The 24,367-nt window shown below is 44.5% G+C and overlaps 2 protein-coding genes and 1 pseudogene across 9 annotated transcripts in view; 1 reads left to right on the forward strand and 2 right to left on the reverse strand.

Moving 5' to 3' along the window:
* The window catches only part of LOC107522939 (large ribosomal subunit protein uL16-like), a 205,193-nt gene that overhangs the window by 147,860 nt on the left and 32,966 nt on the right, over window positions 1-24,367 (reverse strand). The window lies entirely within an intron of this gene.
* On the reverse strand, window positions 976-3,313 carry LOC103120566 (large ribosomal subunit protein uL11-like; annotated as a pseudogene).
* Window positions 8,087-24,367, forward strand: part of PTCH2 (patched 2) — a 30,478-nt gene continuing 14,197 nt past the window's right edge. For 3 of the 8 annotated variants that reach the window (XM_060206014.1, XM_060206013.1, XM_060206015.1), the window contains exons 1-2: window positions 8,087-8,619; window positions 8,981-9,173. In XM_060206014.1, coding sequence (XP_060061997.1) covers window positions 8,548-8,619; window positions 8,981-9,173 — 265 coding nt within the window. In that variant the 5' untranslated portion in view covers window positions 8,087-8,547. Of the gene's footprint in view, window positions 8,620-8,980; window positions 9,174-24,367 lie in introns of those variants that run through there. The other 5 variants (XM_060206011.1, XM_060206012.1, XM_060206010.1 and 2 more) reach the window with 3 other exon arrangements.

The raw sequence follows: 24,367 nt of genomic DNA on the forward strand, positions 1-24,367 counted from the left end.
ATCTTTTTCTCCCCCTCTGTCTTCCTCTCCTCTCTCCGTTTCTCTCTGTCCTATCCAACAACGAACAACATGGACAACAACAATAATAACTACAACGTGGCTACAACAACTAGGGCAACAAAAGGGGGAAAAATGGCCTCAAGGAGCAGTGGATTCATGGTGCAGGCACTGAGCCCCAGCAATAACCCTGGAGGCAAAAAAAAAAAAAAATTACAAAAAAAAAAAGAAAAAAAGAATTGCATACTGAAAGCCCCCATGCTTACAGCCCTAATGATGACCAGTGCTGAGTTCAAATGATACTGGGTCTCTATCTGTATCCCCAAGAGCAATTTAGTTTGGAAACTGTCTTATAGAGGGGCTATTTCAATTTCTGGGTTATTACTGAGTATGTTTTTAAGACTTTTAAAATTTTATTTGTGTATTTATTTGGATAGAGACAGAAATCAAGATGGAAAGGGGAGATGGGGAGAAAGAAAAACACTTTCAGCACTGCTTCACCTTTTAGGAAGTTCCCTGCTGCAGATGGGTACCAGGGACTTGAACCCTGGTCCTTACACTCTTAACACCTGGCCCTTGCTTGTTATTTTATTTTACTTTATTTTATTTTACACTGTCAAATAATCCTTTATTGAGGCATCTTCCTTTGTAATTCTTTATTTTTTTTATTATCTTCATTTATTTATTGGATAGAGACAGCCAGAAATTGAGAGGAGGAGGAGAGATAGAGAGGGAGAGAGACAGACACCTGCAGACCTGCTTCACCACTTGCAAACCAGGTGCGCCACTCAACCAGGTGCGCCACCACCCTGCCCCTCCTTTGTAATCCTTTTTAATTTTTTATTTTTTTATATTTATTTATTTTCCCTTTGGTTGCCCTTTTTTTTTTTTTACTGTTGTTATTATTGATGTTGTTGTTAGATAGGACAGAGAGAAATGGAGAGAGGAAGGGAAGACAGAGAGAAGGAGAGAAAGACAGACACCTACAGACCTGCTTCACCGCCTGTGAAGGGACTCCCCTGCAGGTGGGGAGCTGGGGGCTTGAACCGGGATCCTTATGCTGATCCTTGTGCTTTGCACAATGTGCACTTAACCCGCTGCACCACCGCCTGACTTCCTCTCCTTTGTAATTCTTAACTCTAGGAAAAAGAAGCTTATCAGTAAAAGTACAAAAAAAAAAAAAAAAAAAAAAAACTTCCCATAATGAATATATTAGCTCTCTTCTAACCTTCACCCCAGCTTTAAAGAAAAGTCACTTACAGCTGGGCATTCACTGTTGACGTCGTTTATGATATCATGAGCGTGGTGGCCATCAGCATTGTAGCCCACAGACTGAGCAGTGCCCAGGGTCTCTTTGATTGTCCCAGAAACTTCTCTAGCTGAAAATCGGTGCCTCACTTGCCAGGCAATGTTAACAATTTCACCAAAAGTGATGTTTCCAATCTGCTTAATGTTTTTCTGCTTCTTCCTGTCTCTTGGTGGCTCCTTGACAGCTTTAATGATGAAGGCAAAGGCAGAAGACATCACCTCAATCTGGGCCTGTCTGTTCTGGGTGGTCAGTTTCACCATCATCCTTAGAGCCTTTAATCACCAGTAACCTTGGCATTGTTATCACTGTCTTTATTTGGAGACAGACCAAGCAGACCAATCTTGGCGGCCAGGGCATAAGTGGCACCAACTTCCCCACAAGTGCATCTCGTTGTGGCGGCATGGAGAAGGCACCTGGTGTCAGATGAGCCTAAATTCAGGACAACCAAAGAAAATTGCACCTCGGCCTCCTCTAAGTCAAAAGCTGAAAAGTCCCTGCTTTTATATTTAAGATCATCTTATTTGGGGTGTTGATTTACAAGACTTGTCACAAGTTTCATACCTCCCCATGATAGATATCAGCACATCACAATCTTCACCAAATTGTCATCTTCCTCTACCATAGAATACTGATCTCACCCTCTTCCAGTCCCTTTTCACTTCCTGCTTCCTCACTTTGTGGACCTACTACAATAAACCACAATTAAGGTTTCACCCTATATTTTCCCTTCCTTTGTTAATTCCCATCTATGAGTGATGTCATCTGGTACTCATCCTTCTCCTTCTGGTGTATTTCATTTAACTCCTTTAAGTGCCATCCACATGGTTGCAAAAGAAAAGTGTCCATCATTTCTTAGAACTGAGTAGTAAGCCACTGTGTATATATGCCACAACTTCTTTAATCATCTGTTATTGGACATTTGGGTTGTTTCCAAATTCTGGCTATTTAAAATAGTGCTGCAGTGTGCATAAGTGCACATGAAGGATTATATTTGTTTATTATCTACAGTAGAACTCACTCCTAGAAGACAGAACAAAACAACTCTGGACTTAAAACCATGAGGTTCCTGTCACCTGGAAGGTAGTGTAGTAAAATCTTAAACTTATAGATGAGATTCTGAGTTAGATACCTGGTATGTGCCAGAGTGACACTGGTTCTCTCTCCCTCTTCCTCTCTTTCACATAAATCAATAAATGTGTCTTTAAAAAAAAAAGGGGGGGGGAATCAGGCAGTAGCGCAGCAGGTTAAGTGCATGGCGCAAAGTGCAACGTGTAAGGAGCCCGCAGCTCCCCACCTGCAGAGGAGTCGCTTCACAAGTGGTAAAGCAGGTCTATAGGTGTCTTTCTCTCCCCCTCTCTGTCTTCCCCTCCTCTATCCATTTCTCTCTGTCCTATCCAACAACGACAACATCAATAACAACAATAATAACTATAATAATAAGGGCAACAAAAGGGAATAAATATAAAAATATATTTTTTAAAAAAAATGAAGTCTCAAGTTTGATTCTAGCACTGCATATTCCAGAATGCTGCTCTGGCCTCTCTCTGTATAGAGGTAGGGTATGTCTAACCCAAGGGTCATATATAATCTTCAAAAAGGCAGCAAAATCATTTGGTCTGATCCTACCAAAGCAACCACAGGCAAGACCTGAAATTCAATTAATCTTGAATGGGATTGCTGGGCCATATATTAATTTCATTTTTATGTAAGGACTATTCATACCTTCCAAAGGAGCTGTACCAGTTTGCATTCCCACCGGCAGTGTAGCAGAGTTCCCTTTTCCTTTCTTTTTTTTTTTTTTTTTTTACCAGAGCACTGCTCAGCTCTGGTTTATGGTGGTGCAGGGGATTGAACCTGGGACTTTGGAGACTCAGGCATGGGAGTCTGTTTGCATAATCATTATGCTATCTACTCCTGTCCTAGAGTTCCCTTTTCTCTGCAACCTTACCAGTACCTGTTATTTCCTGTTTTGTTGATGTAGGCAACAAATCTAGACGCTTTTTTCATAGCAACATTAAGTGCTAATTTTTTAAAATATTTATTTATTTCCTTTTTGTTGCCCTTGTTATTTTTATTGTTGTTGTAGTTATTATTGTTGTTATGGGTGTCGTCATTGTTGGATAGGACAGAGAGAAATGGAGAGAGGAGGGGAAGACAGAGAGGGGGAGAGAAAGACATACACCTGCAGACCTGCTTCACTACTTGTGAAGCAACTCCCCTACAGGTGGCTTGAACCGGGATCCTCATGCCAGTCCTTGCGCTTTGTGTTACGTGCGCTTAACCCTCTGCACTACTGCCCGACTCCCGTAAGTACTAATTTTTAAGTTGATCATTTTGTATGGCGTGTGAATGATGTTATAAATATCCACATGGGAGACTGGGAGGTGGCACAGTGAGCAAGATACTGAACTTGAATGTATGAGGTCCCAAGTTCAGTGCCTGGCATCCCATGTGTCAGAGTGATTCTCTGGTTTCTCCCCCTTTCTCTCTCTGCCTGTTTATCCGCCCCCCTCTTTAATTTTTTGAAATCTTTATTTATTTATTGGATAGAGGCAGCCAGAAATCAAGAGGGAAGGGGGAGATAGAGAGGGAGAGAGACAGGGAGACACCTACAGCACTGCTTGACCACTTGCAAAGCTTTCCCCCTGCAGGTGGGGACTGGGGGCTTGAACCTGGGTCCTTGTGCACTGTAATATGTATGATCAACCAGGTGCATTACCACTCGGCCCCTTCTCTCTTTCTCACTCCCCCAGCCCTCCTTCCCTCATTCTCTATGCTAATAAGTAAATAAGATATTTTAATTAATTACACAAAGGACTCTTGGCAGAATAAAGGTTCCCCACCCCTCTTCTCTGTACAGATATACCTCATGATATAACTAAAACAAGATAAAGAGGAAGAAAGTGCTATCCACATATGCTGTGTTTAATATACAATTACTGCATAACCAACAGCAGCATGCATGCATGAGTTCCTCCATGGGCATTTTGCAGGATGAATGAATGGAAGTGGCAAACCTGTTAGATTTTCATCCCTTCAGCCTAAAATTTGTCTAAAGCTCTTTTCTTTCTTTCTTTTAAAAATACATTTTTTAAATTAATAGCCCAGTAACAACAAAGTTTTTTTTATTTGTTATTAATAGCATGTTACAAGATTGTAAGATTACAGTGTATAATTCCACACCAAACCCACAACCAAAGTTTTGTATCCCCACAAACTAAGTTTTTTTTAATTATTATAAAATATTTATTAATGAGAAAGGAGGAGAGAGAACAAACCAGACATCACTCTGGTACATGTGCTGGCAAGGATTGAACTCAGGATCTCATGCTTGAGAGTCCAATGCTTTATACACTATGCCATCTCCCGGACCACTTTTTTAAAAGATTTTGTTTATCTATTTATTTATTTATTTATTTATTTATTTATTTACAAAGAAGATAGGAGGAGAGAGAGAAAGAACCAGACATCATGCTGGTACATGTACTGCCACAGATTGAACTCAGGACCTCACGCTTTAGATCTCATCCAATGCTTGCTTTATCTACTGCACCAACTCCCAGACCACAAGCCCTTTTCTCATGACTGAGGCTCTGGAAAATAATGTTAAAACTATACAAGTTTCAAACAGCGGTTTGGTAATATGCATCAAGAGCCATAAAATTGTTCATACTTTTGACCTAGCACCCCTACTTCTGGGAATCTGTCCTAAAGACAAATGATTGATACAAAGACTATGAAGTAACATAAAATATTTATGAGGTAATGATAAACAAGAACCAACCAAGAAATTGGCTGGGGATAATACTAGTTTTGTTAGAGTAATAAATTTAATTTTCCCTTTCCCAAATTTTACATGCTATAATATTGATTTTATTCTCTGTCACCTAGAGGTGTCAGTCAGGAGACTGACAGAAACATCTTATTCAGATGGAATAGTTAGTGAAAATACTATAAATGGATCTTCTCCCTGTCCCTAGTCCTTTTCTTCCTGATTTTGGCAACTCTCGATACAATTACTGAGCACCAACTTACTAGCTAGTGAGGAAGGCAGACTTTCAAGTACATAAATTGTGTCTTAAATCCAATAATAAAGATGTAGATTGAGTGTTATAAGGAGCACAAAGGATGGAAAAGAAGAAGGAGAAAAAACTTCCAGGAAGGAAGGAGATAAGAATCAAGGAAGGCTTCAAAGAGGGGATAGTTGATTCATGTTCAGCTTTGAAGTTTGTTTGCTAAAACAAGAGTGGCAGAACATATAAAATGGCAGAAATACATGGAATAATGTGCTGTGCTCTTGGGCTGGCATGATAGCTTGCCTAGATAGATAGGGTGCCTACTTTGCCATGTACACTACCCAGGCTGGAGCCTGGCCCACCCCACACTACCCTGGTGGAAGCTTCATATCTCTCTTCTCGTTGGCTTGGAGTGGTGAAACCCAGACAACAACAACAAAAAATAAACAAACAAAATCATAGGACTGAGGAGATAGTGTAAAAGTTATGCATAAGACTTTCATGTCTGAGGCTTCTGAGGTCTCAGGTTCAATTCTCAACACCACCATAAGCCAGAGCTGAGCCATGCTCTGTGTCTTTTTTTTTTTTTTTAATCTTTATTTATTTATTGGATAGAGACAGAAATCTAGAGGGAAGGGGAAGATAGAAAGGGAGAGAGACAGAGAGACACCTGCAGCACTGCTTCACCATTCGTGAAATTTTCCCCCTGCAGTTGAAGACAGGGGGCTTGAACCTGGGCCCCTGCTCATTGTACTGTGTGCACTCAACCAGGTTCACCACCACCCAGCTGCTTTGTGTCTTTCTTTCTGTATCTCTCATTAAAAACCAACCAACAAACCAACAAACAAACAAACAAAAGTGACTTTGCAGGGCTGAAAGGTACATATGGTGATGGGCAGGAGAAAAAAGAAAGCTTAGTTAGATTCTGCATGGGCCCTTTATTCCAAGTAGGTTTTGAATTCCTGGACTATCAAAACGTTTTCACATTTGGGGGATACATAGCAGTGCACCTGGTAGAGTGCACACTTTATAGTGAACCCGGGTTCAAGCCCCTACCCCCACCTGCGTGGGGGGGGGGTTCTTCATGAGTGGTGAAGCAGCGCTTCTCTTATCTCCCCCCTTCCCTCTCAATTCCTCTCTGTACCCAAAATTAATAACTTTTAAAAGATAATAAAAATAAGATATATTTTGAAGAAGTTTTCATATTAAAAGAGATGCACCGCCAGAGATGGCACAGTGGGTAGCTCAGTGGATTCTCAAGTATAAGTTTCCAACTTCAATTCTTGGCAACGTGTGCCAGAGTGGCACTTTGGTTCTCTCTCATAAATAAGTGGATTTTAAAGAGGGGGGATGAGAGGCCTGGGGGTGAGGCAATGGCTAAAGTGCAGGACTTCAAAACATGAGGTGCAAAGTGCCAGAGCGATACTCTAGTTCCCTCTATTTATTTTGCGACGGGAGAAATAGCTTATCTGGTATTCGGCTAGTATGCCTCAGGGTCGCAGTCCAATCCCCAAGCACTGCACGTACTTGAGTGTGCTATTTAATATTTACATCAGTGACCTCCCAGAAACTTCTTCAAGAAAGTTCATCTACGCCGATGACATCTGCTGTGCAACTCAGGCATCCAAGTTTGACATCCTCGAGGAAACACTCACGAAAGACATGTCTCTGATATCTGATTACTGTAAAAATGGCGACTAATCCCTAGCACTGCAAAAACGGTATCATCTGTTTTCCATCTACACCATGCCTCAGCCTCTCGTGAGCTTAATGTGCAGCTTGGCGATACGAGAATCCGGCATGAAGCCCAGCCAGTCTATCTTGGCGTTACTCTAGATCGCACCCTGTCATTTCACGAACATCTCATAAAAACTGCAGCAAAGGTGGGTGCGAGGAATAACATCATTGCAAGACTGGCCAGCTCCTCATGGGGTGCGAGCGCTTCCACACTACGATCATCATCTCTGGCATTATGCTATTCCACTGCAGAATACTGTGCCCCAGTATGGTTCCGTAGCCCCCATGTCCACTTGGTCGATTCCAAATTATATTCCTCCATGAGGATTTCTGGAGGAATTTCTGGAACCATCCGTTCCACCCCGGTTCCATGGCTGCCAGTTCTTAGCAACATCGCCCCGCCAGATATTCATCGGGATGCGGCATCATCTAAGTTCATTTCCCACGTCTACGCTCGACCGGACCTGCCAATATACGCGGATATCTTCGCCCACCCTGTCCAACGCTTGACGACTCGTCACCCAATCTGGTCCCCTACGCCTACACTGAACTTCTCTGTTCCAGACTCTTGGAAACAGAGCTGGCAGTCAGCTGAGGTAAAGAACAAACACCTCATCACAGACCCCTGCAAGCGTCAACCCTGCTTTGACCTAGCATGTTATGATTGGGCCCTCCTCAATCGCTATCGAACAGGCCATGGCCGGTGCGCCGCTATGTTCCATCGCTGGGGAGACAGAGACGACCCGAACTTGCCCCTGCGGCTACAGACAGACCATGACCCACATAGTCAACGACTGCCACCTCTCCAGATTCAAAGGAGGTCTCGAAACTTTACATCAGGCTCAACCTGACGCTGTTGACTGGCTACGGAAGAAGGGCAAACGCAAACGCTAGAAGAAGTGTGCTCTGGCTTCTTTTGCTCCTCTCTGTCTCATGTGAATCTCTTTCACATATAATCAGTAAAATAGACTCTCCCCCTCTATTTTTTTTCTTTTAGAGAGAGAACTGGCCCTGGTGGAGAGGACTTTAGCAAACCAGGAGAGAGGGGGGAGGAGTGAACAGGAGCCGCCCCGGCTTTGGGCAGATAACCCCGCTCAGCGCTAGCCGCCCAGCCTGGACACGGCGGGCCCGGGCGCTCCCCGACCCCCTCCTCCCGGTTCCCAGGGGGCCCCCGGGCGGGGGCGGCAGCTGGGGTGGCCCGGCCTGGGTGGTCCCGCGCGCCCCCCAAGGCGCCGTTGCCTAGCAGCGGATCCGGCCCGGGGCTGCGGTCATTCGCAGGCAGCGCAGCCAATGGGAGGGCGGCCCCCGCCCGCTCCCTTTTTCTGGGGCCGCTTGGTTCGCCACCTCTAGCCGCCCGCAGCTCGGCAGCCTGCACCGCGCCGCCCCCTCGCAGCCCGCCCGGCTCACGGCTCCCACCCACGCCCGGCGCCTATGGGGGCGCCCAGATAACGCGGGCTTGGGGCGCCCACGGCCCCCACCCCCGCCTGCATGGTGGGGCCTCCGCCCCAGGGGGAGCCGCCCCGGGGCCGCCCGGCTCCAGCGCGCCCCGCTGCGCCACAGGTGAGTGTGCGGGAAGCCGGGGGGGGGGGGGGGGGGGGAGGGGGGGGCGCTGCTGGCGCTCGGTCTGTCTGCGCCGTGGGGTCATCTGTGTTCTGACAGGTGAAGGCTGAGAAGCGGCCGGCCGGGAAGGGGCCGGGTGGGGTCCATCGCTGCTGTGACAGAGATCTAGCGGTCACAGCGTGCGGCTGAGGACGGGCGTGTGCAGGCGTGTGTCCTGCGGCAGAGCGCGTCTGTGCGTGCGGGGCGCGGAGTGGAGCGGGGTCTTCGCCCCGGGCGTGTGATGTGCAGACGCCCGCGGGCTGGCAAGGGGCGGGTGTAGACAGCGGGAGGAGCGCGCGGCTGACCCTCGTCTCTCCCTCAGATACTGGGCGGGAGCCTGAAGGCTCCGCTCTGGCTTCGAGCTTACTTCCAGGGCCTGCTCTTCTCTCTGGGCTGCGGGATCCAGAGACACTGTGGCAAAGTGCTCTTCCTGGGACTGCTGGCCTTGGGGGCCCTGGCCCTGGGCCTCCGCGTGGCTGTCATTGAGACGGACCTAGAGCAGCTCTGGGTGGAAGGTGAGTCGTCAACTCTGACTGTAGGGATGAGCCAAGACAGCAACGGGGGCGGTGGCTCAGTGGGTAGAGTGCAGAACCTTCATGTGTGAGGCTTGGAGTTCCATCCCCCACCACCACATGTGCAGGAAAGGTGCTCTACGGCCCCTCTCTTATAAAATAAATAAAGCTTTAAAAAAATATAACGCGGGTCAACACCTAAGTCCGTTGGAGAAGCAATTACAGAAGCCAGACATTCCACCTTCTGCACCCCATAATGATCCTGGGTCCATACTCCCAGAGAAATAAAGGACAGGGAAGCTTCTAATGGAGGGGATGGGATGTGGAACTCTGGTGGTGGAAATTATGTGGAATTGTACCACTCTTATACTGCCGTCTTGTTGATTGTTATTAAATCAATGTAAAAAAAAAATATATATATATATAACGCGGGGTGGGACTGGGTAGTGGCGAACCTGGTTGAGCGTTCACATTACAGTGTACAAGGACCCACGTTCAAGCCCCTGGTTCCCACCTGTTTCTCAAATGGTGAAATAGTGTTCCGGGTCTCTCTCTAGCCTTCTCTATTTCTCCATCCCCTCTCACTGTCTCCAAAATAAAATTTAAGTTAAAAGAAAAAGGGGGCTATGCAAGAAGACTTTATTGTATGAGGCTCTGAAGTCCCAGGATCAGTCCATAAGCTAGAGTTGAGCAATGCTCTGATAAAAAAACAAAACGGGGAGTCGGGCGGTGGCACAGCGGGTTAAGCGCATGTGACGCAAAGCGCAAGGACCGGCATAAGGATCCTGGTTTGAGCCCCCGGCTCCCCACCTGCAGGGGAGTCGCTTCACAGGCGGTGAGGCAGGTCTGCAGGTGTTTCGCTCTCCCCCTCTGTCTTCCCCTCCTCTCTCCATTTCTCTCTGTCCTAACCAACAGTGATATCAATAACTACAACAATAATTACAATAATAAAACAACAATGGCAACAAAAGGGAGTAAATATTTTTTATCTTAAAAACAAAACAAACAAACAAAAAAATAGAGTAAGGAGTTGGCCACTGAGCTCTAGTGGGCTTGGATCTGAATCTGGAGAAGATACCTAACATTTAAGAGCTTTAACACCTGAGCATCTGGGAGCTCTGTTCCCTCCCACACCCACAAAAGGACGCCTGCACATGAATGGCCTCCTGCGAATCAATATATAGAGTAGTTATCTTGAGTGTCTGCATTTATGTAGTATATACTGCCAACCTTTTGTGTGTATTGTTGACTTAATGACAGAGTTTACAAAGACAACTAAAACCAGATAGATTTTTCAGTAACAGGGGAAGCAAATTATGTGCTGGGGTATAATATACAATCTGTTACAAAGCAAAATATGATTATGTTGTGTAAGAGAAGGAAGGGAGGAATCACGTCTAATCAGAAGAATCAGGAAAGTTAAAACCGGCACATAGCTCACCCTGCAGAATGTGCATTCACTTTAGGTGCAACCCTGGGTTGGACTCTGACAACACATGAGAGCACCAAAGTCCCAGGTGGTAGAGTGGAATTGTAGAGCTTCTCCTACACCTTCTATCACCCCACTTCCACTCATCTGGAAATAAAATAGGGGGCTGGGCCCTAGCGCAGTAGGTTAAGTGCACATGGCATAAAGCGCAAGGATTGGAGTAAGGATCCCGGTTCGAAACCCTGGCTCCCCACCTGCAGGGGGGTCACTTCACAGGTGGTGAAGCAGGTTTGCAGGTGTCTATCTTTCCCCTTCTTTCTCTGTCTTCCCCTCCCCTCTTGATTTCTCTCTGTCCTATCCAACAACAACAACAGTAGTAACAACAACAATGATAAATAGCAAGGGCAACAAAAGGGAAAAAATGGCCTCCAGGAGCAGTGGATTTGTAGTGCAGGTACCAAGTCCCAGTGATAACCCTGGAGGCAAAAATAAAATAAAGAGGCTAGGGAGACAGCATAGTGGTTGTGCAAAATACTTTCATACCTGAGGCTGTAATATCCCATGTTCCATCCCCAACCTTGCCGAGCTAAGCAGTGCTCTAGTCAGTCTCTCTCTCTATTTATTTACTTATTTTGGATAGAGACAGAAATTGAGAGGGCAAAAGGAAGTAAGGAAAGAGAAAGAGAGAGAGAGAGAGAAAGACAACTACAGCCCTGCCTTGCCATTTGGAAGCTTCCTGTAGGTAGGGACCAGGGGTTTGAACCTGGGTCCCTGGGCGGTAAAGAGCACAATGGTTATGCAAAGACTCTCATGCCTGAGGTTCTGTCAAGTCCCAGGTTCAATCTCCTGCATCACCATAAAGCCAGAGGTGAGCAGTGGTGCTCTGGTAAAAAAAAAAAAAAAAAAAGAAAGAAAGAAAGGAAAAAAGAAAATGTTAAGCGCAGATGGCACAAAGACTGGCGTAAGGATCCGGGTTCAAGCCCCCGGCTCCCCACCTGCAGGGGAGTCACTTCACAGGCGGTGAAGCAGGTCTGCAGGTGTCTGTCTTTCTCTCCCCCTCTCTGTCTTCCCCTCCTCTCTCCATTTCTTTCTGTCCTATCCAACAGTGACAACATCAATAACCACAATAAAACAACAAGGGCAACAAAAGGGAATAAATAAATTTTTTTAAAAAATATTTAATTTAATTTATTTATTCCCTTTTGTTGCCCTTGTTGTTTTATTGTTGTAGTTATTATTGTTGTAGTTGTTGTTGGATAGGACAGAGAGAAACGGAGAGAGGAGGGGAAGACAGAGAAGACAGACACCTGCAGACCTGCTTCACTGCCTGTGAAGCGACTCCCCTGCAGGTGGGGAGCCGGGGTTCCAACCGGGATCCTTATGCCGGTCCTTGTGCTTTGCGCTTCCTTCGCTTAACCCGCTGCGCTACAGCCCGACTCCCATAAATTAATTTTTTTTAAAGTAGAAAATGAACCTGGGTCCCTGCCCACTGTATTTTGTGTGCTCTACCAGATGTGCCACCACCTGGCCCTGTCTCTCTGTATCTTTCTATATCTCTCATTAAAATAAATAAAATACATTACTAATTTTTAAAATATATAGATAAAATTATTTTTAAGTTGACCCTGGAGTGGTGGTAGGCCTCAGCACCAATGGGGCTTGGAGAAGAGGGTAAGAAAAGTTAGAATGGGGAAACAGAAAATGATCTGCTAGTCCTCCAAAGAGTTCCATGTGGTGCCCGGTGGTACCGCACCTGGTTGAGAGCACACATTACAGTGCACAGGGACCCAGGTTCGAGCCCCTGGTCCCCACCTGCGGGGGGAAAGCTTTGCAAGTAGTTAAGCAGTGTTGCAGGTGTCTTTCTATCTCTCGCCCTTTCTATTACTCCCTTCCCTCTTGATTTCTGGCTATAAAATAAAATAAAGATAATAGAAAAAAATTTTAAAAAGAGTTCCATGCAATCTGCACTTAAAAAAATTTTTTTATTATCTTTATTTATTGGATAGAGACAGCCAGAAATTGAGAGGGTAGGGGAGAGAGAGAGGGAGAGATAAAGGGAGACACCTGCAGACCTGCTTCACCACTTGTGAAGCTTTCCCCATGCAGGTGGGGACTGGAGGCTCAAACCTGGGTTCTTGAGCACTGTAACATGTGTGCTCAACCAGGTGTGCCACCACCCAGTCCCTGCAATCTGCACTTTAAGTAGAATATAATGGGATCAAATATTCACTGTCTAGTGGAAGCAGTAAATAAAGATGATTTCTTATTAATATCAGCAGGACTTTTATATCTCTTGGTTCCTGCTATCCCATACAGCCTTTTAACAGAGTGAACCCTTCCAACCCACCCCCAACCCCACTCCTTCCTGAGAAATTTCTAGTTTCTGGTTCCTGGCAGGCAGCCTTCCCCCAGTCCTGGCCCCTGTACTCAAAGGCAAGGCCCAGGTTAGAGTCTCACACCCTTGAGTTATTTCAAATGCTGGCAAGCCCTGGGATCCACAGCAGATGTTTCTTGGAAACTGCTTGCCTGTTGAGCTCCCACACCCCATCCCCACCCTACCCCCAGCACTCTGTACACACTCTTTCACTCTCTCTCTCTCTCTCTGCAGGCCAGCCCTAGGGTCCAGAGCAGATGTTTCCCTGTGCCTGCCTGTCTGCTGCCTTCCTGCCTTCAGCCCCAGGACACACATGTGCACACACGCACATGCACATGCCCCCACCCACACCAGCACTGCCTGGGTGGTCCTGAATGACTCTTGCATTTCCTGCACAAAAGAGGCTGTCTCCCCCACCCCCGCCTCCCCCTTCATTCCCCAGACCTTCCTTATCTAAACACCACTTGAACCCTCATTATTTCCTCATCCTCTTCCTGCAGTCCAGCACCACACAGGCTAGGTCCCACCCTGTCTTTGCTACTATTAGTGGGAGGGTGACGTCAGAGGGTAGGTAGCCAGTTCCCATGGCTTTTTCCTCTTTCAGGAATACTGCTCTCTTCTGTATTGATGGGGGCTGTATGGGGAAGTAAAACTAGTGATCCTATCCTAACTTCTCAGCTCTGAGTACTGGGGATTGAACAGGAAGTTTAGGCATGGGAGTCTCTCAGAACCACCGCATTGACTCCCCTGCTCCCTAACCTCCCTAACCAGTACATCTATAGATAGCCTCTTCTAGTTGAGGAAGCAAGGATCAGAAAGCCTGAGGCTGTTCTTTATTCCATTCCCTTTCGGTTGACATAGGAGGCAAAGGAAGAAGCAGAGCACTGACTAATGGGCCAGATTATAGGGTCCTCTCCAGCTCTGCCATGGTGGATCCTGGGCTGTCTTATTCTGATCAGTTTTTAAAGTTGTAGAACACAGGTAGATTGTTCTTACAAATAAAACTTACACCATATAATCAAAGTCAAGATCAGTGATAGAGATGGCTTAAAACTGGTTCAATTACTATCCACTCAAACACCTAAGGCTAAAACCTTGGGAGACAGTGTCAGTTCTTGTTCACCTAATGAGTCACTAAATTAACATCTATTCTCCCTCCATTCTCTTCTGTCTTCCTTCTCCTTTTTTAAAAACAAATCAGTTATTTAGAGCCAGAGAGATGGTTCACTGGCTAGAGTGTGTGTCTTGCCATGTGTGCAACCTAGGCTCGAGCCCTAGCACCACATGGGAAGTATTATGGCAGCGAAGAAAGCTCTGGTACTGTGATGATGTCTTCTCTCTCCATCTCAACGTCTGAATGAAAAATTGGTCTAGGGGGCCGGGCAATAGCGCAGCAGGTTAAGCACACATGGCACAAGGTGCAAGGACCTGCGCAAGGATCCTGGTTCAAGACCCGGTTCCCCACCTCACAAGTGGTGAAGCAGATCTCTCCCCTTCTCTGTCTTCCCTTCCTCTCTCAATTTCTCTCTCCTATCCAACAACAACAATAGCAATAACAACAACAATGATAAACAACAAGGGCAACAAAAGGGGAAAAAAATAGCCTCCAGGAGCAGTGGATTCCTAGTGCAGGCACCAAGCCCCAACAATAACCCTGGAGGCAAAAGGTGGGGGTGGGGGGCTGAGCAGTAGCACAGTGAGTTAAGTGCACATTGTGCAAAGTGCAAGGGCCAGCTTAAGGATTCCGGTTCAAGCCCCGGGCTCCCCACCTGCGGGAGTGGTGGGGGTGTCGCTTGGCAAGTGGTGAAGCAAGTCTGCAGGTGTCTTATCTTTCTCTCCTCTGTCTTCCCCTCCTCTCTTGATTTCTCTCTGTCCTATCTAACAATAACAGCTATGACAATAATAGCAGTAACTACAACAAGGGCAACAAAATGGAAAAAATGGCCTCCAGGAGCAGTGGATTCATAGTGCAGGCACTGAGCCCCACCGATAACCCTGAAAACAAGAAAAAAAAAATTGGTCTGGAACTGAGGCCCCAGCTCAGGAAGAAAAGAAAAAAAAAAAAGGTAGAAAGAAAGAGAAGTCACCTGGTGGGGAAACAACATAATGGTTCTGAGGTCCCAGGTTCAGTTCCCAGCATTACCATATACCAGAGCTGAGCAGTGCTCTGGCTACACAGTCACTCCCTCTCTCTTTCTTTCTCTCTCCCTCCCTCCCCTGTATCTTACTTCTTTTTTTAAAAAATACTTTATTTATTAATGAGAATGATAGGAGGAGAGAGAGAAAGAACCAGGCGTCACACCAGTACATGTGCTGCCGGGGGTAGAACTCGGGACCTCATGCTTGAGAGTTCAGTGCTTTATCCATTGCAGTGAAGCAGGTCTGCAGGTGTCTATCTTTCTCTCCCCTTCTCTGTCTTCCCTTCCTCTCTCCATTTCTCTCTGTCCTATCCAACAACAACAGCAATGACAACAGTAATAATAGTGACAACAACAATGATAACAAGGGCAATAAAATGGGAAAAAATGGCCTCCAGGAGCAGTGGAGATTCATAGTGCAGGCACTGAGCCCCAGCGATAACCCTGGAGGCAAAATAATAATAATAATTACTTTTTACTGTACTTTTCAAGTCCCCAATTTGGCTTCTGCAAAATTCAGCTAGTTGCCTTAGTACTGAGTCTGTTCAAAACATTGCTTCCCAAGCAGTTGGATCAGTTTACACCTTCACTAGCACTTAGTGTTGTCAGAATTGTTAATTCATCAGTATCACAAGTATGAAATGATAGTTCATTTTACAGCATTTTCTCAGTACTAATGTGGTGTTCATTTTGTATTTATTAGACAATCAGCTTTTACCGTTAAAATTTGACATCTCACATCCTTTCCCTGTTTTCAATTATGTGTGTCTTTTTCTTACTGATTTTTTTTTTGGGGCCTCTAGGATTATTGCTGGGGTACAGTGCTGCACTGTGAATCCACTGCTCCTTTTTTTTCCTTTTGTTGTCCTTGTTTTTTATTATTATTGTTATTACTGTTGTTGTTGGATAGGGCAGAGACATTGAGAGAGGAAGGGAAGACAGAGAGGGGGAGGGAGAGAGAGAGATAGTCACCTGCAGACTTGCTTCACTGCTTGTGAAGCGACCCCCACTGCAGATGGGGAACCGGTGGCTCAAACCAGGATCCTTAAGCTGGTCCTTGCACTTTGCAGCAAGTGCACTTAACCCGATGCGCTACCTCCCAGCCCCCTCTTAACTGATTTCTTATAGCACTGTATTCCAGATACTATTTTTTTTGTAGAATTATCTTTTTCTAATCTTTGACCTTTTTACTTTATTTGCACTACTTTTTAATTTATTATTATTTTTTTTAATTGGGAGATTAATGTTATATAGTAGAAAGTAAATACAATAGTTTGTACACACATAACATTTCTCAGTTTTCCACATAACAATACAACCCCCACTGGGTCCTTGAAAAGTCCAGTAAAAATTTAGATATCCAATAGAAAGTGTATGATGCCACCCAAAAGCCAGTGCATTTTTTCCCTCTAGGGTTATTGTTGGGGCTTGGTGCCTGCACTACTAAACTACTGCTCCTGGAGGCTATTTTTTCCCTTTTCTTGCCCTTCTTGTTTTACTGTTGTGTGGTTATTATTATTATTATTGATGTCGTTGTTGGATAGGACAGAGAGAAATGGAGAGGAGAGGGGGAGATAAAAATAGACACTTGCAGACCTGCTTCACCGCCTGTGAAGCGCCCCCCCCTGCAGGTGGGGAGCCGGGGGCTCGAACCGGGATCCTTACACCAGTTATTGCGCTTTGCACCACCTGCGCTACCGCCGGACCCCCCCTTTGTTTTCACACACCAGAAGCCCAAGAAAACAAAGTGAGGGGGCCAGGTGCTGGCACAACTGGTTGAGTGCACATGTTACACTGCACAAGTACCGAGGTTCGAGCCCCCAGCCCCCACCTGCAGGGGGAAAGTTTCACAAGTCTCTCTCTCTCTCTCTCCTTCCCTCTTCTCTCTCCACTTCTGACTGTCTATCCAATAAATAAATAAAGATAATAAAATATTTTTAAAAAGAAAAAAAACAGTGAGGAGAGAGAATAATTGTGTAGATTTAAAACACGGGTTTAACTACAGTGAGGTAGACTAACAGGATAGAAAAGAGATAAGCAAAATGAGAAAGTTGTGTTTCATTTATGTAGATCAAAGAAAAATAAATAAAATATTTTGTAAACTCACTTATAGGGGTCAGTTGGTGGTGCACCTGATTAAGTGCACATACTACAGTGCAGAAAGACTAAATCCCAGTCCCTATCTGGAGGGAGAAAGCTTCATGCGGGGTGAATGGGTGCTGCAGGTGTCTTTCTGTCTCTGTCTCTCTCTATCTCCCCTTCCCTCTTGATTTCTCTTTGTTTCTATCCAATAAATAAATATATTTTTCAAAAATCAATTACTAGATTCTTTGTAAGAAACTTTCATTCACTTTTAGTTTCTGGCACCATGATATGCTGGTGCTAAGCAGTGCTCTGGTCTCTCTCATAAAAATAATTAAGCCTGGCGCAAAGCACAAGGACCGGCATAAGGATCCCGGTTTGAACCCCGGCTCCCCACCTGCAGGGGAGTTGCTTCACAGGCGGTGAAGCAGGTCTGCAGGTGTCTATCTTTCTCTCCTCCTCTCTGTCTTCCCCTCCTCTCTCCATTTCTCTCTGTCCTATCCAACAATGACGACAACAATAACTACAACAATAAAACAACAAGGGCAACAAAAGGGAATAAATAAATAAAATAAATATTTAAAAAAAAAAAAATAATAATTAAGCCATTTTTAAAAGAGCATTTGTGGTGCCACATGGTGACAGTAGAGCAGATGCCTTGCCATGCACAAGGAGCTGGGTTCAAGCTCCTGGTCCCCATCTGGAGGGGAAATTTAACAAGTGTTGGAGCAGTACTGTAAGTGTTTCCCCTTCTCTCTGTTTCTCTTTATCTGTATCACCCTCTATCAAAAAATGTTAAAAATCACCACCAGGAGTGGTGCTAATAATCATGCAGGCACCAAACTCCAGGGATAATGCTGGTGGCTAAAATAAATAAAAAGGACATTTAAAACACTAGTTTACAAGGCTAAATTATTTTTGAGAGAGAAAACGCAGAGCACATGTAGCCCTGGAGCTGAGATTGTAATGGCTTTGATTTTCGGCAGGGCTAGTGAACCCACAGTTTATTTATTTATTTTTTATTATTTATTTTTTCTTTTGTTGTCCTTATTGTCTTATTGTTGTTGTAGTTATTATTGTTGTTGTTGATATCATTTTGGATAGGACAGAGAGAGGAGGGAGTCGGGCAGTAGGTTAAGCGCAGGTGGCGCTAAGCGCGTGGACCTTCTAAAGATCCCGGTTCGAGCCCCCAGCTCCCCACCTGCAGGGCAGTCGCTTCACAGGCACTGAAGCAGGTCTGCAGGTGTCTATCTTTCTCTCCTCTTCTCTGTCTTCCCCTCCTCTCTCCATTTCTCTGTGTCCTATCCAACAATGATGGCATCAATAACAACAATAACTACAACAGTAATAAAAAAACAAGGGCAACAAAAAAGGAAAATAAATAAATATACAAAATTAAAAAAAAAGAAATGAAGAGAGGAGGGGAAGAAAAAGAGAGACACCTGCAGACCTATTTCACCGCCTGTGAAGCAACTCCCCTACAGGTGGGGATCCGGGGGCTAGAACTGGGATCTTTATGCAGGTTCTTGCGCTTCACGCCAAGTGTGCTTAACCCTCTGTGCTACTGCCCGACCCCCGAACCCACAGCTTTCTGATCAATCTTGAGCTGCTTTGTGGTCTTGTGTTTTTCTTTGTGTTGAACTTACTTTCCTAGTACCTGAGTTTACACAGGTTCCTTCTTTGAAACGAGCACAGGGACCGGCGTAAGGATCTCGGTTTAAGACCCCGGCTCCCCACGTGCAGGGGAGTTGCTTCACAAGTGATGAAGCAGATCTGCAGGTGTCTATCTTTCTCTCCCCCTCTCTGTCTTCCCCTCCTCTCTACATTTTCTCTGTCCTATTCAACAACGACAACATTAGCAACAACAACAATAATAACTACAACAATAAAAAAACAACAGATCCAAAAGGATGACAGAGGACCTAGTGGGGGTTGTATTGTTATATGGAAAACTGGGAAATGTTATGCATGTACAAACTATTGTGTCTACTGTCAAATGTAAAACATTAATTCCCCAATAAAGAAAGATTAATTAATTAAAAAAACAAGAGTAACAAAAGGGAATAAATAAATATTAAAAATTTTAAGGGGGGGGGGAGTCATGCTGTAGCGCAGTGGGTTAAACGCATGTGGCGCACAAGGACCGGCATAAGGATCCTGGTTCAAACCCCCAGCTCCCCACCTGCAGGGGAGTCGCTTTACAGGTGGTAAAGCAGGTGTCTGTCTTTCTCTCCCCCTCTGTCTTCTCTTCCCATCTCTCTCTGTCCTATCTAACAACAACAATAATAACTACAGCAACAATAAAAAACAACAAAGGCAACAAAAGGGAAAATAAATTTTAAAATATAATAAAATTTTTAAAAAAGAACAAGGGCAACAAAAGGGAATAAATAATTTTTTTCTTTTTTATTGGGGAATTAATGTTTTACATTCAACAGTAAGTACAATAGTTTGTACATCCATAACATTCCCCAGTTTCCCATATAACAATACAACCCCCACTAGGTCCTCTGAATCCTTCTTGGACCTGTATTCTCCCCACCTACCCACCCCAGAGTCTTTTACTTTGGTGCAATACACCAATTCCAGTTCAGATTCTACTTGTGTTTTCTCTTCTGATCTTGTTTTTCAACTTCTGCCTGAAAGTGAAATTATCCCATATTCATCCTTCTGTTTCTGACTTATTTCACTTAACATGAATTTTTCAAGGTCCATCCAAGATCGGCTGAAAATGGTGAAGTCACTGTTTTTAATAGCTGAGTAGTATTCCATTGTATATATATACCACAACTTGCTCAGCCACTCATCTGTTGTTGGCCACCTGGGTTGCTTCCAGGTTTTGTCTATTACAAATTGTGCTCCTAAGAACATAGGTATACACAAATCTTTTTGGATAGGTGTGTTGGGTTCCTTAGGATATATCCTGAGGAGAGGAATTACAGGATTATAGGGTAGGTCCATTTCTAGCCTTCTGAGAGTTCTCCAGACTGTTCTCCACAGACGTTGGACCAATTTACAGTCCCACCAGCAGTGCAGGAGGGTTCCTTTGGCCCCACAACCTATCCAGCATTTGTTGCTGCTACCTTTTCTGACATATGACATTTTTATAGGAGAGAAGTGGTATCTCATTATTGTCTTTATTTGAATTTCTCTGACAATCAAAGACTTGGAGCATTTTTTCATGTGTTTCTCGGCCTTTTGGATCTCTTCTGTGGTGAATATTCTGTCCAAGTCCTCCCCCCATTTTTGGATGGGGTTGTTTTCTATTTTTTTTCTTTTTTTTTTCTTTTTTTTTTCCTTTTCCTCGGATGCTGTGCCCTGCTGGAGGTTATTTGTTTTCTTGTTGTTGAGTTTGGCAAGCTCTTTATATATTTTGGTTATTAAACTCTTGCCTGGGGAGTCAGGCGGTAGCGCAGTGGGTTAAACGCTTGTGGTGCGAAGTTCAAGGACCAGCATAAGGATCCCGGTTTAAGCTCCTGGCTCCCCACCTGCAGAGGGGTCGCTTCACAGGCGGTGATGCAGGTCTGCAGGTGTTTTCCTCTCCCATTCTCTGTCTTCCCCATCTCTCTCCATTTCTCCCTGTCTTATCTAACAACAACGAGATCAATAACACCAACAATAATAACTTCTACAATAAAAAAATCAAGGGCAACAAAAGGGAAAATAAATAAATATTTTAAAAATATTAAAAAATTAAAAAAAAAAAACTCTTGTCTGATGTAAGGCATGTAAAGACCTCCCATTCTGTGAGGGGTCTCTTTGTTTGGATATTGGTTTCTTTTGCTGTGCAGAAGCTTTTTACTTTGATGTAGTCCCATAGGTTTATACTTGCCTTAGTCTTCTTTGTAATTGGATTCGTTTCACTGAAGATGTCTTTAAAATTTATGTGGAAAAGATTTCTGCCAATATTTTCCTCTAAGTATCTGATAGTTTCTGGTCTAACATCCAAGTCCTTGATACACTTGGAATTTATTTCTGTATTTGGTGAAATATAGTGGTTCAGTATGATTCTTCTGCGTGTTTCAACCCATTTTTTCCCAACATCATTTGTTGAAGAGACTCATCTTTCCTCACTTAATAGTCTGAGCACCTTTGTCAACGATTAGATGTCCATAGGTATGGGAATAAATAAATATTAAAAAAAAAGGTGGGGGTCAGGCGGTAGTGCAGTGGGTTAAGCGCACATGGCTCAAAGTGCAGGGACCGGAGTAAGGATCCCGGTTCGAGCCCCCAGTTCCCCACCTGCAGGGGAGTCGCTTCACAGGCGATGAAATAGGTCTGCAGGTGTCTATCTTTCTCTCCCCCTCTCTGTCTTCCCCTCCTCTCTCCATTTCTCTCTGTCCTACCCAATAACAACGGCATCAATAACAATAATAACAACAAGGGGAACAAAAATAGGGGAAAAAATAGCCTCCAGAAGCAGTGGATTCGCAGTGCCAGCACTGAGTCCCAGCAATAACCCCGGAGGCAAAAAAAAAAAAAAAAAGGAAAAAAAAGTATTTGTATACTAAGAGAACCAGAGCACCACTCTGGCAGAGGAAATACTGGGGATCAAACTTGGGACCTCATGCCTGAAAGTCCAGTGCCTTATCCTCTACAGTACCTCCTAGGCTGCTCTTACAGTTTCTTCAGGAAAAAAGATGCTTTGGAATTTTCACACCACTGATACCAATGATGGTGATGAGGACACATTTCTGGTGTGTCCTACACAGAGGACCTCAGTTGAGGGATAGAGGCCCAGTCACAATCACCAGCAACTGTTTAGCTGCTTCAGGAATGACACCCTCCCACCCCTGTGAGGTCCAGTGAGGATTATCATACTGGTCCAGAAATGATGCTGGCTTTCTCACATGCTGGCGGAAGGGTTTTGTGCTATGGCTTGACAGCTTTTGGGGCACATCTGTAGTAGGAAACTGTCTTTTATGGTATAAAGCTTAACCATTCAGGTGCCACTGCTGATGTTACTATCTCTGTTTTTGTGAGTGTAGCAGGCTTTTCCTTTTGGGTTCTGGATTTAGCTCCTGAATTCTCCCTCTTTTATGTAACTGTATTCCTCTGAGGGGGCATGAGGAGGAGGGTTCAGGGTCCTCGTGTACTGGGGCTTCCCCCCTCAGACATTTTTTTAAAGATCTTTAAAAATATTTTATTTTATTATTGGATAGAGACTGAGAGAAAATGAAAGGGGAGGAGACAGAAAGGGGGAGAGACAGAGATACCTGCAGTGAAGTCATATGGCAGATGTTCCTTTTTTTTTTCTTTTTTTTAAGTTTTATTTGTTTACTAATGAGAAGGCTAGGAGGAGAGAGAAAGAACCAGATATCACCCTGGTACATGTGCTGCCAGGGATTGAACTTTGGGAATTCAGGCTTGAGAGTCCAATGCCCCATCCACGGCACCACATCCGGGACCACTGGCAGGTATTTCTCTTTCTCTCTCACTATCCATCCTTCCCTCTCAATTTCCCTCTGTCACTATCAAAAAGTACATAAATAAATAAACAAACAACACGAGATGCTCTCTTTCTCTTGCAGACAGCAGTCTAATTGTGGTCTTTGTCTGTCCCTCCTATCAATGTCTAGTCACACCTCAACTGTGTTACAAGTTTAGTGCCAGACTGCTATAGTAAAGTAAATATTACAGTGAAGCAAGTCACAGAATATTTTGGTTTCCCAGTACATAAAACTTAAGAAGTTGGGGGCCGGACGGTGGGTTAAGCACACATAGTAAAAATTAAAAAATTATGTTTAGAGCTCTAGGTGATGGCACACTGAGTTAAGTGCACATAGTATGAAGCTCAAGGATCCTGGTTCAAGCTCCTCAGCTGCAAGGGAAACGCTTTACAAGTGGTGAAGCAGGTCTTCAGGTGTCTTGTCTTTCTCTCCTTCTCTGTCTTCCCCGCCCTTCTTAATTTCTCTCTGTCCTATCTAAAAAAAAAAAAAAAAAAAGGTCACCAGGCGTAGTAGATTCATAGTGCAGGCACCAAACCCCAATAATAACTGTGGAGGGAGGCAAAAAAAAGAAAAGAAAAGAAAAGAAAAGAAAAAAAGTGTTTAGGGATAGGGAGACAGCATAATGGTTCTACAAAAGGCTGTCATGCCTGAGACTCTGAGGTCCCAGCTACAATCCCCAGCACCACTGCAAGCCATAGCTGAGCCGTCTCCTGGTCTCTCTCTCTCTCTCTGTATTTCTCTCACTCATTAAAAAATAAGTAAAAATATTTTAAAAGTTATATTTAGGGTCCTATCAAAAATAATAGAAAAGAAAAAAGTGGCTTCCAGAAGTGGTGGATTTGTAGTGCTGGCACTGAGCCCCAGTGATAACCTTGGTGGCAGTTAAAAAAAAGTTATGTTTATACTGTAGCCTACTAAGTGTGAGATAGGAATATGAGTAAACACACACACACACACATATATATGTATAATTTCCATTGTTTATGTTTTAATCAAATGTAATACAGAGACACAAAGTGAGCACATGATATTGAAAAATGATTGCTGTCACAAGTGGGGAAATAGCTCAATTGATAAAGCATTGGACTTAAGTGTCTTAAATTCCCAATTCAATCTCTAGTACTGAGTGTACCAAAGTTGTGGTCTAGCTTCTTTCTCTCCACACCTCCCCCCGCCTGTCTCATATGCAACATTCTCATAGTTAATAGACAAAATAATATTTTTTGCCTTCAGGCTTATTACTGGGGCTTAGTGCCTGCACTACAAATCCACTGCTCCTGGAGGCCACTTTCCCCATTTTTTTGCCCTTGTTATTGTCATTATTATTGTTGTTGTCATTGCTGTTGGATAGGACACAGAGAAATCGAGAGAGAAGGGGAGACAGAGCTGGTGAGAAAAGGACAGATACCTGCAGACCTGCTTCACCGCCTGTGAAGCAGCCCCCCTGCAGGTAGGGAGCCCAGGGCTCCAACCAGGATCCTTACACCGCCAGTCCTTGTGCTTCATGCCATGTGCTAAGTTTAACCTACCGCGCTACCGCTCGACGCCCCAAAATAAATTTTTAAAAAAGAAAAATTACTGATAGACTTGCTCAATGTAGGGTTACCAAAAAACCTTCAATTAAAAGCACACACACAGGGCAGGGGTAGATAGCATAATTTCATGCCTGAGGCTCCCAAGTCCCAGGTTCAGTCCCCCGCACCACCATAGCCAGCTCTGTTTAA

This window comes from Erinaceus europaeus, chromosome 13 (genome assembly GCF_950295315.1).
Source record: "Erinaceus europaeus chromosome 13, mEriEur2.1, whole genome shotgun sequence".
Lineage (NCBI taxonomy): Eukaryota > Metazoa > Chordata > Mammalia > Eulipotyphla > Erinaceidae > Erinaceus > Erinaceus europaeus.